The sequence below is a fragment of the Giardia intestinalis genome, chromosome 4 (genome assembly GCF_000002435.2).
Source record: "Giardia intestinalis strain WB C6 chromosome 4, whole genome shotgun sequence".
In the NCBI taxonomy this organism is placed as follows: Eukaryota; Fornicata; order Diplomonadida; family Hexamitidae; genus Giardia; species Giardia duodenalis.
Window position 1 is genome coordinate 2,161,269 of NC_051859.1, and position 14,732 is coordinate 2,176,000.

Genomic DNA, 14,732 nt, shown 5'->3' on the forward strand with positions numbered 1-14,732 from the left:
GACTCCCTGCTTTAAACCTCTGGGCTCCATCAAACAACTCCAGCCAACACATTTCTGTGGGTATGGCAGAAATTGCTGCCTCTCATTTTGGGCCCAAAAACAGAGCACCAGCCAGGAACTGATAAACGACGCTACTAACGGGTCTCATTGGAGGGTTGTTCAAAGCACTAGCTTATCTGTAGATCGTAACGTAAAGATTTCCAAGATGCCTTGATAAAAATGAACAATAATCGGGGAGCATCCAGCGAGGAGACCGCACCTTCAGACGATGGCAACGAAAAGCTTTTGCAGGCCGTTATCAGTCAAGATATAAACGAACTCAAGTCACTCATTGCAGCAGGAACCTGTTTGTGTAAGCAGGACAGGACCGGCATGACAGCTCTTATGCATGCAGCGGCTCAGGGCAGTATTCTAATGACAGGCATGTTGGTGGAGTACGAGAAGGGACTGAAAGATAGTAACGGAAAGATGGCTCTGCACCATGCCCTGAGAGGCGGCCATGTCGACGTTGCAGGGCTCCTTCTTTCATATGAAGACCCTCGGGATCGAAATGGCGTTACTGCACTGATGCGGGCCTCGGCCATTGGTGACATGGAGGTGGTTGTGCATCTTGTGAAGCTTCAGGGAGCCGTACAGACCATCAATAGCGGATCTTATAAGCTTGAATCAGGCACTTACTCATTCAACGAAGGGGCAACGGCACTTATGTTTGCCGCGTGGTATGGGCAAAGCGAGGCAGCAAAGGTGTTACTAGGTCGTGAGAGCAGGATACGGGATAATGGCCGGTTGACTGCTCTTATGTATGCAGCAGAACGCGGTTACATCGAGGTAGTGAAAGAGCTGAGACCTAGGGAGTCCAGAATGCAGAACTGGCTCGGTAGAACTGCGCTTATGTTTGCTGCCCAAAATGGACATATGGATGTGGTCAGGTTACTATTAGAAGACGAGAAGCAGATGGTGGATGGAAATGGCTGGACTGCTCTTATGTACGCGGCTTCTAATGGCCATGTTGAAATAGCTTGCTTACTGCTAGATCACGAGAAGTGTGTCCAAGATAATGATGGCTGGTCGGCGCTCATGTTCGCTGCATATTATGGATACACAGATATGGTAGGGCTGTTATTAAGTGAGGAAAAGGGACTTAGAGATAGCAAGGGTCGAACCGCCCTTATGCACGCCGCAGAAAAGGGAAATGTTGATGCAGTTAAGCTACTTGTGGGATATGAAGCGCGTGCACAAACATATGCGGAATATACTGCTCTTATGCTTGCTGCATACGCCAACCATGCAGAGGTTGCAACGGTGCTCCTGCCTTATGAAGGAGGAATGCAGACCACAATTGGCTGGACTGCTCTTATGGAGGCTGCACTGTATGGCCACACTGAAGTAATTTCCGTGCTCATGCAATGTGAAGGTGGGTTGCACAGGAATGATGGATGCACCGCCCTCATATACACTGCATACGAGGGGCAAGAGGAGATGGTGAAGCTTCTTTTCGATCTCGAAAGGGAGTCCTCCGGATGGACTAAACTGATGTATGCGGCAAGCTTGGGACTCACAGCCACTGCTGGTGCCCACTTAAGCGATGCTGGACAGCAGGACAATATTGGGCTTACTGCGCTTATGTATGCAGTCAGGAACTGCCGGACAGAAATGGTTAAGTTATTAGCAACACACGAGTGTGGATTTCAAGATAGTGGTGGTTGGACAGCGTTGATGCATGCAACACTTTGTGGGTATCGAGATCTTATCAGGCCCTTGCTTTGTGAAGCCGGTTCTCAGTCGTTGGTAGCCCATCGAAACTATCCTCCTGGGACCACCGCCTTAATGATAGCAGCCTACCAGAATGATGCATATACTGTGGATTTGCTTGCTTCACTAGAAGCAGGATTTCTCAATTCGGACGATGACTGTGCACTGATTCTTGCACTACAGAATGCCAGCGCAGAGTGCATCCCCTTGTTACTCTGTGAATTGTCTGTCCTTGATAGCCACGGCAAAGCATGCTACTTTAGGATTCACACACTCGATATAGATGAATCCCCCAAGCTTACCTTGCTTTATGAACGCCTCCGGGACACGCTCAAGACAATGTTCTTTTCAGGACTTCAGAAGGAGCGGCTGGCTTGCTTGTTAACTGCACTAACTCGCTCTGTCAGCTCCCTGATTACCTCAGGCCATTTCCTCTTAGAACTTATGTGGGCAGCCCTACTCTGCGAATACGACAATGTCATTACCGACCTTGATGAACAGTTTGTTCTGATCGAAGATGCGTATATAGAAGATACGTGTGCGATCTGCCTGACTCGTCCTCCTGATTGTGTTCTCTTGCCGTGTCGACACTTGATTGTTTGCTTGGCATGTGTTGATCGTATTTACGCAAACAAGTCATGCTGCAAGTGTCCCTATTGCCGCACACCCATTGAAACTATACTTGACCTTGCGGAGTGTAATTTTACTCTGTTATAAAACTACTGAATGTCTTACGTGATGATAATCACGTTTCAATTGTAGGAGTCGTAGGGTTCCTTGCTGGATCTCCGCTACGAGTAATTAGAAAAAGCCCCATCGCAGAGCTCTGTATTGACATAAGTCTTGCATTATGTTTTTATCTATTATACAACTTTTAGCATTCTATTAAGGGTAGCTGATGTAGTACACTAGCACTTCTAAAAATCAATTTAGTTCTCAGCCACTAAGTGAGTATATGCTTTGACAATTTAGCTTGACATAATACTAGAAAATACTTCACAGATAGAGTGGCGATTCTATCCCCTGCCTCAACTACTATCCTCATCTATGACATAGACCTCTTCGTCTATAAGCCATTTGTACTTTTTCTTTTGCAATTTTAAATCTAAGCCTTCAGATACCTGGTTCCGTAATAGAAAAATAGGCGTTATCAATGCAGTAGAATTCCTTCTGCATAGCGGGCATTGAGCGTTCTCATTTTCAGTTCCAATTTCCCGCGAGCACCTGCGACAGTACACCATGTGACCACACGGAACGACACATACCTCTTTGGCGCGCGACATGCAGATGACGCAAGCCCCATCTGGGTTTGTTGATCCATTCAAGTCAGGGTTGGAGTACAGGTAGTTGTGGCAAAGCTTTCTTATCTGTCTCTGTCGAGAATCTATGTGTGAGCCTATAGGCTCTGCCGATTCACCTATAGCATCAAACTGTGCAAAAAATGCCTCGAACAGCTCGTAACAAAGTGCCCTTCTCTCCTGCTTCTCTTGCAATGAAATATGGCTGCTTTGTGTCAGAAGATTGATACTCTTATAACATCTGGAAATAAATTTATGTAGCCCCTTGCGTACTGCCATTAGGGACTGCGTTGGAATTTTCATTGAGAGAGCTACATTCAAAACTATGTCGATAAGATACTGACTTTCCATGCAATAATCAAGCGCCCTATTTCCATACATGTCGGACTTATGCAGAATGTCGTGGAAGAATGATAACTCGATGGATAGCGGCTTTAGTTCTATTGGTGTTTTCATGAAGATATCAGCAAGGCCCGGCAGCTGTTGTCCTGTATTATAATTCTCAAAGGAATCTCCTCTGAGACAAGTCAAAATGGCAGTGTACCCGTCCTGACCTACTAAGGCTATGATCTTCTGGGAAAGCTCCTTCTCCACAATATAACTGGACATGAGTGTATTTTCATTGTAGATGTGTTTTATGGATGAGTTTAGTAATGGGTGAGCAGCATCGGTTACAGATTGATCTGTATTGTCAGATGTATCCGAAAACATCGATTCGTCGGAAGAGCTTAACAATTCGCTGGATGGCTCAGATGAGTGTACAAAATTAGCGAGATTTTGCCTAAGAAATATAAGATCCGGTGAATTAGGCGAAGCAGTATATGTGGGCAGGATATTGAAGGCTGTGCTACTTTGGTTTAAGTGCGACCTATTCCCAATTGTACGGTCTTGCTGCTGAATCAGTCTTGTTCTGTGATGAAGCTGTTCATCAGATCCCTCTTCGTACACTCCAGGCAAATCCTGCTGAGACATGGTTGCCATTGGTTGGCTTTCTGTCTCAGAAGACAAGACACTCTCGTCAATAATATCAGGAGTACTGAGGCTAAGGGGGTTGGTCTGTAGACAAAGGATATTAGCGCTAGCAAACTTCTCCTTGAGCGCATACCCGAGCAGTAGAAACATCAGAGGAGTCATGCCGTAATTGTTCACCAAGTAGCCCTCCTTTGATACTAGTTCTTGAAGCAATATGGAAGGCAGAACCCTGGTTATATCACAGCAAGCTAGCAGGCAAAGGTGCATAAGAGCAGTGTTACCATCGTTGTCTTGCATGCCGCACTCCTCAGTCAGAAGCGAGCCAATAATATCTGCAGATGGGATGCCTCTCCTCAATGCAAACATCAATGCTGTCATACCTTGCGATGTTCGCATCCTCCCTTCCTTGCTAAGCAGCATATATGTGACAGCCAGCGGATTGTTTGCCTTCACGGCAACCATCAGCGCAGTCTCTCCAAGCGACGCCTGAGATCGGAGGAGCCTAGGGCTCAGTGCATTGAAGAGCTTTGCATATAGGAAGGTGTGCTTCAAAGCTGAAAGCCTCATCATCATCGTCCAACCCTTTCTATCGGGACAGTTGAGATAATGAGGGTTGTTGCCTTCATACCTTATAAGCATATCTATTTTATCTGTCTCTTGTCTCAGAAGCCAGTCTTCATGCAGGACCATGTAGCCCAGCGTATGTATACCCTCTGAATCCACAGCAGTAAAATCAACCTCAGCTAGCTGGAGCGGATCGTAATTAAGGGACCGATCAGATAACGTTCTGTTGAACGCAACGAAGTCAAGCGAGGAGTAAAACTCAAAAAAATGAACTACACGAAGCGGTAAATTGACAACTGCAGCCTTGAGCAGAACACGACAATAGAACGACGCAATGTTTGCGCTAAGAAACAAGCCTACTAAGTCGCTAAACGGAATGACGAGGCCATACAGGTCTCTCAGGCTCCTTTTAGGAGCAAGTCCATTATGTCGGATTTCACCATCGGAATCAATATGAACACGCACATACATGGAAATGGACGCGCAAAGAGACTCTATCATATATGGTGTGCGCCCCTTAGCGTCTCGAAAGCCTCGTCCTCGATGATTGAGGATTAGATCCCTAAGATTGCCATTCCTGAACAGCATTGTGACATAGAGAGCTGAGGCCACGTCGTCATCATCTGCGTTGCTTATTATGCTCTGCATCAAGCGAGAGTAGTCCTCACTCAAGAAGAAGCGCTCTGGACAGCTCTGCTTATCTTCTATCTTATTATGCTCGGATATCTGGCGTAGAATATCTAGGAACCCCATTGTCGGGGCATGAAGTGCAACTTGTGACAACTTCGCGCTGGGCGGCATTGTTGAGGCAAAGAGGAGAGCGAATAGGTCACGTGCTCTGTGGCGAGATCCTGCAGTATCTTGTTTTATGAGGCTGCTCAAGGGTATATTAATATCGTGAGACTTAACAAGTGTTCTATAAAAGTACTGCAAGGCATAGTTCCATAACAGTCTGTGTCCCTTGAAGCATGCGCAAATGGAAGCCAAAAAGGTGATAACTGATAGATTGTCCTTGTGGGGTTGCATGACAACGGGCTTGATGATCTCAAGTATAGCCTTGGAGTCCGGATAGGGCGGGCAAACAGACATAGCAGACTTTATAAAATAGGTGAGGTCGCTGGAATAGTTGGCTCTATGTGCAGGATAGTGGCCAAGTACTACAGCGGTGGCATATTGTAAACACTTGTCCTGGGTCAACGAAGAGAGCTCATTCCCGAAGAAGATGTCATGAGCCAGGGTAATCAGGTTGGAAAGAGATAGCTCCGGCAGTATACCAAAAAGGTCGAGATTGGAAATCTTCCTCACGGTCTCAACCGGGTCCTGATCTTCAGGAGGTGGTGAAGGCAGACTTGAAGAAGCGTTGTTCCGTGATTCCAAGCAGATAGAAGAAAATGCAAACTTGAGAGACGCTTCTTTATCTGAGGGAGTGAGGGTTGAGAAATTCGTGGCATGGTCGCTCAGAAACTTTTTCACTGTAAGGCGACTATCCGGCAAAGAGATAATATTAAAACAAGAAGCAGTACTTAGGCGACTCATTTGAAGACCTGCCGCTATTTCTGTTATGGGAATTAATGGAGGAGCAGTCCCACGAGCATATATTATCTCCGCTACCATATTGGTTTTTAATGATGAGAAAAGATCTGTAGAGCTGCACGCAAATTTCCATCCTGGTGATATAAATAAGGTATTAGAAAACAATAGAGGGGCGACGGAAAAATCTAAAAAGGATTTTGAACCATTTATGACATTAATGGGAGACAAGGCATTAGACCTCAAGAATGATCTGTTTGCTACATGTGGAGAATAGAAAGCATGGCCATGCAATATAAGTGGTGGATCAAGTGTTTCAGTAGACCCTCTCCGCGCGCCCGGATAAGCTGGCGGAAGGCCGATTGCTGTAGAAGTATAGCGTAGGCTAGGCTCTAACACGCCATCTTCCTGCTCTGCTTCACTAGACCCACTGTCTTGGCTAGTTTCTGTCGATGACGACATGCTTATTAGAGTGGCGGGATCAGCTGATCCTGCAGGACTACTAGACATACTGAACTCAAGAGTATTTTCACTATTGTTGGGTGTAGACAGGGAATGCTCCCCCAACTCGTGATTAGGCTGGACAACGGTGGCTTCTAAAGTAGACTCAGTGAGCATATCTATAACGGTGGGAGCCTCGTTAGTATTAGATCTAAGTGTCTGCTGAGTGGATGGATTTGTATGGCCCCTTGTGGACTGATTGAGGGACTCAATTATGTCCTGTCTGTCGCTAATAGAATGGGGCTCATGCTGGCAGCTCAGTATTATCTGCGCGGCCTGGTAATTCTGATGAAAAATAGCATATGTCAATGCCGTGTAGCCGTGATTATCAGCAATTGAGTGTTCAACCGGGGCTAGGACTTTAACAGCGTCGAGAAAGCCGGAGGAGGCAGCAAACATCAGCGCAGTCATCCCATTAGCATCTCGCGTACCTGCCTCCAAAGGAATAAGGCTTTCAATGAGCCACAATTTTCTCATATAAACGGCGTAAAAAAGGCCCGATCGGCCAAACTCGTCGCAGTCTTTTGGTGAGGTCCGTAGGAGCTCGGTTATCTTCTCGTCTGATGCCACGGCGATGCATCTTGGCCAAGCGTGCATGGTATTAGATAACTTTTTGACGGGGCAATAAAAAAGTGAAACGGATTTGTGACTATTCAATCCTATTAGTGATTTTCTCGGTTCCAGCCATATTGACACAAGGCTGGGAGGGCTACCAGCTTTGTAAATTTAAATTCTCCTTGTCGTTTTCGGTTTCTTTTAAAGGCATGGATGCACCAACTCCGACTCAGTGGCTCCCTTCTGCAGATTTCTTGTTGAGCAAAGATGGTGCTAACTTGATTCCAGAGAGACCCCTTCTAAACACTGTTGGCAATCTCAATTCCACTCGTCTTCACACACGAGATCACGCCCCCAGTGTTCCTTTAAGTATGAACCTTCTTGACGCAGCCACTTCCTTCTCTATTCATAGTCTGCCTGTATCTTCAAACCTAACTGCCACCAAGCATATACATGATATTTTCTTGTCTGGCGTCCAGGATTCTAATTTGGCAGAGACCACTGAGGCGCCAGCGTCATCTCGATCGCCTAATATAAACATGCATCAAGATACTAAGTCCGCTGACCCTAGTTTGTTCTCGAAGTTGACAGCTGCACTGCACGCAAACGAAAGCCTTGCCGCAGATGTACAGATGCTCAGGGAGGAAAATCAGACCTTAAGAAATGCTTCTGTCTTGACCGCAGGTCTCGCAGAACCACGGAAGGACTTCAACGCAACAAGCATCAATCTTCTAGAAGCACTTGCAGAAGATGAGCAATCCAAAGATCGGATGATTATTTCGTTGAGAGTGACGGCTACTAGTCTTGAGAAGCAGAACAGAGAGTTGGAGGGTCAGGTCAAAGATATGCAGGAGCAACTTTCCCTCTTAGCACTGGCCAAGCAAGATGATAATTTGGAGATGTCTGAGGCATCTGCTACAGCAGCAAGTCTTCACTGGAAACTAGAAGCCGCAACTAAGCAGATAGCTGCGTTAACAAACGAACTCCGGGTGAAGGATGCGACCATAGACGCATTACAGAAGAATGTCGACAATTTGACGGCGCAAGTGCAGCGGTTCATAGGCGTTAACTCGACCCTGACGCGCTGTATTTCTGAGGCCACGGTTCCAGAATCTTCTCTTAGCTCCGTGAGTACCGCCGACTTACAAGGAAAGTTAGAAATGTATCGGCTCATGAATAGGCAATATGAGATGGGCATGGAGACTTTAGTCGCTGAGCAGAAGGCGACAGATGAGATGCTCTCTCTATTGATGGATCGTGCAACGGCGATGAGCTCACGTCTCGATCATATAGAGAGCTCCGTCGTCGCAGTCTCTCGTGACAGGCTGGTTGACATTTATCGACGGCGGCTGGAGGCTGCAAACCTTCATGTAAATGGATAAATAGCCGGCTATCTTTACATGACTTTTACTCCGGAATGCGTGGAGGAAATGGCGCAAGATAAAGTCGCAATGATACACTCACTACCACGCTTTCCGCTACTTAGTGCATTAGACAAAGAAGCAGCAGAACTTAATAAAACAGGCTCGGATATCATCAGTTTTTGCCGATGGCTGATCGTTTGAAATCGATAATGGAACATGCCCCGGCTTGCAACGCTGCAGAGGAGCCTTCTGTTCTGGAAAACGTCCCTGGGTATGGATCTGTCCTAAAGCAGACCAGATCTTTTCTTGACCGGCGGACACGACGGTCTCCATATCGACCAGAAACAGCTAGACTTTACTCACATCGGCAGAGAGATGGGCTGATTATCCCTCTATCGAGCGGCCCTGATCAAGCCACTAGCCCATCTACTAACACCCCCAAGTCCAACAGGCCCAGCTCAGCAGCATCTGTTTTGCCCCCTGATGTCGAGGCCTCTCTTACCTGTCTCCTTGCAGCTGCCAAGTCTTTCAGTACAGTTATGACACACTATGACATTAACGACCTGACCAGAATTCGCGAGGCTTCTGCGAGCTTCAAGGATATTAAGCATGAGGACATAAGCACTGGTGCCTTATACAAGCGACATATGGAGACCACACGTGACCTTTCTCTGTCCAATTTGTATCCCACAAAATGTTCTGCAAACTCAGACGGCAAGCTAAGTTTGAGTCGTCCAACACATACTTTTAGCTTACTACGGGCATCTAGTAAGTACCATGCCGATAACAAAAGCCATACACAATTGGAAGCCCTACAATATGAGATTGATCAATCCACAAAGAAGTGTAAGAGCGACTTTCAAGCGTTAGTACTGCCCACAGACAAGACCGAAATAGAAAGCCGGCACTTTCCGGCCATAAGTTTTTCCTTGACAAGTGCCTCATCCACAGAAGCGTCAGATATGGCCAAAATGGAACGGCTAGGCACCTTGCTCCTATCTGAGCGTGTACCAGCCATTATTTTGGGAAGACATGACTTCTCACTCGCACGGAAATTGGTTGCCCTTGAGCTGGATACTGTTTCCATGGACTGCCAGATCCTAATTTATACACTGAAAACACAGACAAAGATGGGCTCCGTTAAACTCTATGAGGTGGTAACCCCCCAGCGAGCGTTAAATGACACCAGTATAGATTTACTGGGCACATATGGCGTATCACTCTTCGATCTTAACGTCATGAAAACACCTGACATGACTGAGCTCATAGAGTTTAAAGGGTCGGGCTCTATGTTTGCTCTCCTGCTCTCTGGACAACATGCCAGATTGTTACTTACTATGCTTGATAAGGTTCTAGTTAAATAGATCCCGCTCTTCAATGGAGATGCGCCACATGTTAATATAGCCATCATCACCTCCGCTGCACACAACAATATGTCCATCGGTGCCGGCGAATTGCGTGACATCACAGACAGCATTAACCTCACCGTCATGTGCGCCAGTAATGCAAACTATCGGGGCTGCGGTCCCCGTGGCGATGTTTATGACAGAGAGACAAACCGCACCATCTTGTCCTACTGTGGCAACATATGTACTAAGTGCTTTTGACGTGCTCTTCGGCTCCGCCAAGGATATGTCATAAATTGGCCGCTGCCCGTGCAGGATAGTGCATCCTGTCTGTTTAACACCACCCTCAACGATACTATAACAGCGAACACATCCATTTCCATCAACTGTTAGTATAGAGTTACCGTTAGCTGTGAAGATTGCAGTCCAAACGGTGTGGCAAGAGGACTTGGATGCCAGTATTTCGGAATCGGGTGCATTTAGTTCACAAGAGTTCAGATCAAGTTCAGATTTGGTTGCTCCTGCTAACACCCATGATTCTATCTCTTCTTCCCCAAGTTCGTCTGCCACCTCTATGCAACGTTTGTAGAGACAGATATTGTTGTCATAGGATGCAGAAACTAGATAAGTTCCATTTCTATTAAAACGAACACACTTGATGTCTTCTGTGTGGTTGTTGAAAAGACCTATGCAGTCATAATCTGGGGAGTCGGAGCACGGCCGCCAAAACGACACGAAGCGGTCTCTGCTGCAAGTCGCCACCGTTCCCTCTTTAGATATATCAATTGACTTGATCTCCTTCTCGTGTGCATTGGCTATAACAGCTGTAGGCTGAAACGGATCGTCCTGAGTCAGTTCGTTAACTAAATCATACACATATATGGATCCGTCGTAGGCAGCGACAACCAGATGCTGATCGTTAGCAGAGAAAGCGCAATCCCGGACAGTGATTGGGTCACCGTGACCGGGTCGTAGACGTTGCACTGGCTGCAGAGATAGGTCCTTTGACACCCTCCATATCGCTACACTGCCGTCCGAGGAGCATGACGCTACAAGCTCTCCGGTGTGCGAAGCCCGCAGCCTCCAAATTCTGTCGGTATGGGCAGCAGTATGGTTCAAGAGAGAAACTCTATCACTCACCATTCTTTGTCAACAAATTTTAAGTTTTAAAATTTATTGCAATTTAGCATTACCCTATCAGCTGACATAAAGGATATGTCTTGCTCCGCCTTTGGCATGGGACAAGCCGATGGTAGCTCCTCTTTGGCATCTTTGTCCTTGCAAGGGGACTCCCAATTAAGCCTACCACGCCCGAACCATGCACAAAGATCGCAAAGAGCTCTGGAACTTGCAGAGCCGGAAGGACAGACGGAGTCATTCCATCCATCATCTGAAGCTTGCGGAGAAGTGGATGACGCCTTATTAGGCATTTCATCTTACTGCTTTGCAAGAATAGAGAGACTCCAGCAGGAGCTCACTAGTACTCAGAAGCGTCTCTACGCTGCCGATTCACAACTAGAAAACACGCAGAGGGAGCTCACTACTGCACTCCACAATCTAGAGCACCAAAAGCAAATGCGAGAACACCAACAGCGCGTCATGGACCGCATTGTGGAGTCCAAAGTAGCTCTGGAAGCCAAGCTAGATGAGCTAGAGTCGCTTCTCGACGAGGACATAGGCATGTATATCCGATTTCGGCAACAGACAACGCGGTGTATCCTCGCATTTGAAGAGGAGGTACACTCGCTGAAATCGGAGCTCTTAAAAGTTAAACAAGATAACATATTTTGTCGATGGAAGAACCTGACCCTTTCTGACGAGGTTGTCCATCTTACCGCCATGAATTCCCTTCTCAAACAGAAAATAGTTGCCCTAGAAAATCAGGCTGTGGACCATGATATGCAGCACAGTGCATTGGAAGTCCACAAGAAAAAGGAAGTGAGAGCCTACCAATCGACGATCAATACTCTTGAGAAGCAATGTTTTTACTTCAAATCAAAGTACACCGAAATTGAGAGACAGCATGCTAAGGCAAGTCTGGATCTAACTGTGATGAAAAGCATCATAAAGGGAAAGGATGCAGAGATCAAGAAGCTAACAGAAAAATTGCAGTCCGCTATAATGACAAGGACCAATTGGGTGCAAACAGTTGACAAGAAGAAGATACATACTGCCACTAATGACGCTCTTGCTCAATTGCAAATATCTAAAGAGTTGTTGGCTAAAATACTAAAGAAGTGAGGAAGGGGTTAGGCGTCAGCTCCACCATTCGTTTGGGTGGTGCTATCGCTGGAGTCACTGTCCTCTATATTGCCGTCACCAAATGTCGCTTGTGGGGAAAAGAACAGGGTATCCATTTCTGGCACAGCAGCATTTGGCTTGAGGACATCAATTGTGGGTATCGCACTGACAGCCTCATTCTTTTCTATGCCCATCGAGTTGTCCACGCCCCCAACTGGATCATTTGTCTGGTTTGTTTCTTGTCTGTGACCAAGAAATGCTCCTATGGTGAGGCTGGGAGGAACCGGAACCGGAGCTGGAGCTTGGGCATTGGCGGATGTTCGTGACTGCTCATTAATTAGAGCTGTTTTTTCATGACTGAACAACGCCATGCTTAGGCATGGCTTTGACAAGGTCTTGTTGTCCATACCGAGCATGGCACGCGATTGAGACTTGGGCATGTACTTCACAAGGCTATCATCACTGGATGTGTTTATAGTTTCCCTACTAATGGACAGGTTCGACATCGCATGTGGTAGTGACGCGTCAGGCACAATGTTGTCTTGGTGCGCGCACCCAACGGAGCCTCCTCCCGCAAGTTGTCCCGTTGCCATGGTAGGAATCCCGTCTGGGCTCATGCTATCAATTCCCACTATTCTAGGGGCACCAGGTAGATGGGGCAGGTCCATACTGAGGCGTAAGTTAGCGAAGGACTTCCTACTCTCTGAACTCACGAGGCCCTTCTGGTTAAATTCTCCCAAGAACCGCATTGACAACATGTTTCGTTGATGATCTAGCGCGTCTGGGGCTGCTATCTCTAAATTTAGCTTCTGTGCAAGGAGGTGCCGCTCTCCAGGGGGTAGCTCTGCTAACACATCACGTGCTCTCTCTTCCTCGCCGGCTGCTAGAAGCGATTGAATTTCGTTCAGGGCATCTTGGCGTTTCCGTAGTAGGAGATCATCAACTTCCTTTTGCATGTCTCGCTCCATCTTGTCTTCCTCCTCAGCGATGAGCATGAGCTTCTTCATTATTTCCCCCTCGTTTGTTATCTTTTTGCGCAGAAACGCTTTTTGCAGCGCGCCGTCGAACTTTTGCACAAATCGATCCCAAGAGTTGATCATCCCCTTGTTCCAGCCAATAGCGTCTATGGATAGGAGTGTCTGTTGGAACACTAGGTCCATTGTCAGGATCGAGAGGTCTATTCGGTGGCCGTCAAGGGGTGTGTTGAATGGGTATTCGCGCTCTCTAGCAATGCGCAGCTTCTTGATAAAGAAGCCCAACGGAAGCCCTTGTATCACTATTGTAAACAAAATAATGATGCTGGTGATGAAGATAATATTGTTTTGCACGTTGATTGCGTTGGTGAGGTCTTGCCCGGTGGTCCCCTCAGGTATTGTGACGAGTGCAGTGGACAACGCAAATGAAATGGCTCCTCGCAGCCCGGCCATGATCATAATGAATTGTTCCTTCAGCGGAATCATTTCGTTTCTCATCTTTCGCCGTATGTTCAGGAGGGCTGTCAGGAGCAGTACTGACAGAATCCTGGCAACAAGCACCAGCCCCAATGCAATGAGCAGGAAGACGTAGTCGATTTTGCTTTTCCCAACGATCTTGTCCCTGGTCAAGAAGGAGATTTGCATGCCCATGTCGAAGAAAATAAGGGCCTCAAACGAAGAAGCAAACATCTTCATGGTTATATGCATGGTCTCAACTGAGCTATGAGCCCAGTTCGGCTCTGAGTAGCGCGAGAGCAGCAGGCCAGAAATTATAATACTGATGATCCCGCTAAAGAGTAGAGAGTCTGCAAGCTGAAATGTTCCATATGCGCAGATAAGGGCAAGGAATGGCTCCAAGTACCGAAGCCTGTTTTTCTTATACTTTAGAATAATGCATGCAAGAAATGTGATTGACGCACCTACAAGCATTGCAAACGTGACAGAAACTATAAACTTCAGAATACCAATTCCAACAATTTGCAGATTGCTGTAGTGATGCTCCTTGAGCTGGTCAAGGTTGGAAAAGAGACTGTAGAGCACAATACTTACACCATCATTGAGGACCGATTCTCCGAAGGACATGTTGTAGAGGTTCCTGTTCACCTTGAGATCGAGCATGACTGCCATCACAGACACAGGGTCGACGGCAGATATCAGTGCTGCAAAGGCAAATATTTGGCTAGTCGTGTAGAGCTGCAGGACAAAGTAGCGCTTCAAAGCGTGCAGCAAGAAGGCAATGAAGAGGGTGTTCATGAGGGTGCCGACGACGGCGTAAACCATGATCTCAGCGAAGTTGTGGAAGAACGAGGTCTTGTCTAGGGTGTATGCCGACTCGAAAATGATGATGGGGACCAGCAGGAAGAGAAAAATATCATGGCTGAACTTGAAGAGGTTTTCCAGATACGTGGCCTCGGCGCTGGAAATTGCCGAAATAATAACTCCAAGACCCACGCCGAGGAAGACAAGAAAGGTTGATTCCGGGACATACCGCGAGGCCTTGGGGTGCGATGTGTAGAACATTCTCACCACCGTGAGGAGCGCGAAGATACCGACTATGAAGAGAATGGCGCCCGAGACGGGGGTGACGTGCCAGCCGAAGTACTTGAAGCCAGACATAGCTTTTTCCGCGCTGCG

At 47.0% G+C, this 14,732-nt stretch overlaps 7 protein-coding genes across 7 annotated transcripts; 4 read left to right on the forward strand and 3 right to left on the reverse strand.

The window, feature by feature from the left end:
• Window positions 1–219: 219 nt before the first annotated feature.
• Window positions 220–2,469, forward strand: GL50803_006602 (Ankyrin repeat protein 2; the record flags this gene model as incomplete). Its single annotated transcript, XM_001705611.1, has 1 exon — window positions 220–2,469. The coding sequence occupies one exon, from the start codon at window positions 220–222 to the stop codon at window positions 2,467–2,469; it is 2,250 nt and encodes a 749-aa protein (XP_001705663.1).
• A 311-nt stretch (window positions 2,470–2,780) lies between these two features.
• GL50803_0060783 (Ankyrin repeat protein 2) lies at window positions 2,781–7,214 on the reverse strand (the record flags this gene model as incomplete). The annotated part of the gene is made up of 1 exon (XM_038046242.1): window positions 2,781–7,214. One exon carries the CDS (start codon window positions 7,212–7,214, stop codon window positions 2,781–2,783), a length of 4,434 nt encoding a protein of 1,477 aa, XP_037902075.1.
• Window positions 7,215–7,381: 167 nt separating this feature from the next.
• On the forward strand, window positions 7,382–8,554 carry GL50803_0014252 (uncharacterized protein; the record flags this gene model as incomplete). The annotated part of the gene is made up of 1 exon (XM_001705610.1): window positions 7,382–8,554. One exon carries the CDS (start codon window positions 7,382–7,384, stop codon window positions 8,552–8,554), a length of 1,173 nt encoding a protein of 390 aa, XP_001705662.1.
• A 167-nt stretch (window positions 8,555–8,721) lies between these two features.
• On the forward strand, window positions 8,722–9,900 carry GL50803_0014250 (uncharacterized protein; the record flags this gene model as incomplete). Its single annotated transcript, XM_038045752.1, has 1 exon — window positions 8,722–9,900. One exon carries the CDS (start codon window positions 8,722–8,724, stop codon window positions 9,898–9,900), a length of 1,179 nt encoding a protein of 392 aa, XP_037902076.1.
• GL50803_0017550 (Cia1) lies at window positions 9,889–11,025 on the reverse strand (the record flags this gene model as incomplete). The annotated part of the gene is made up of 1 exon (XM_001705607.1): window positions 9,889–11,025. The coding sequence occupies one exon, from the start codon at window positions 11,023–11,025 to the stop codon at window positions 9,889–9,891; it is 1,137 nt and encodes a 378-aa protein (XP_001705659.1).
• Window positions 11,026–11,097: 72 nt separating this feature from the next.
• Window positions 11,098–12,123, forward strand: GL50803_0060785 (uncharacterized protein; the record flags this gene model as incomplete). Its single annotated transcript, XM_038046243.1, has 1 exon — window positions 11,098–12,123. One exon carries the CDS (start codon window positions 11,098–11,100, stop codon window positions 12,121–12,123), a length of 1,026 nt encoding a protein of 341 aa, XP_037902077.1.
• Window positions 12,124–12,131: 8 nt separating this feature from the next.
• On the reverse strand, window positions 12,132–14,714 carry GL50803_00102647 (Sodium/hydrogen exchanger 3; the record flags this gene model as incomplete). The annotated part of the gene is made up of 1 exon (XM_001705604.1): window positions 12,132–14,714. The coding sequence occupies one exon, from the start codon at window positions 14,712–14,714 to the stop codon at window positions 12,132–12,134; it is 2,583 nt and encodes an 860-aa protein (XP_001705656.1).
• Window positions 14,715–14,732: the final 18 nt, after the last annotated feature.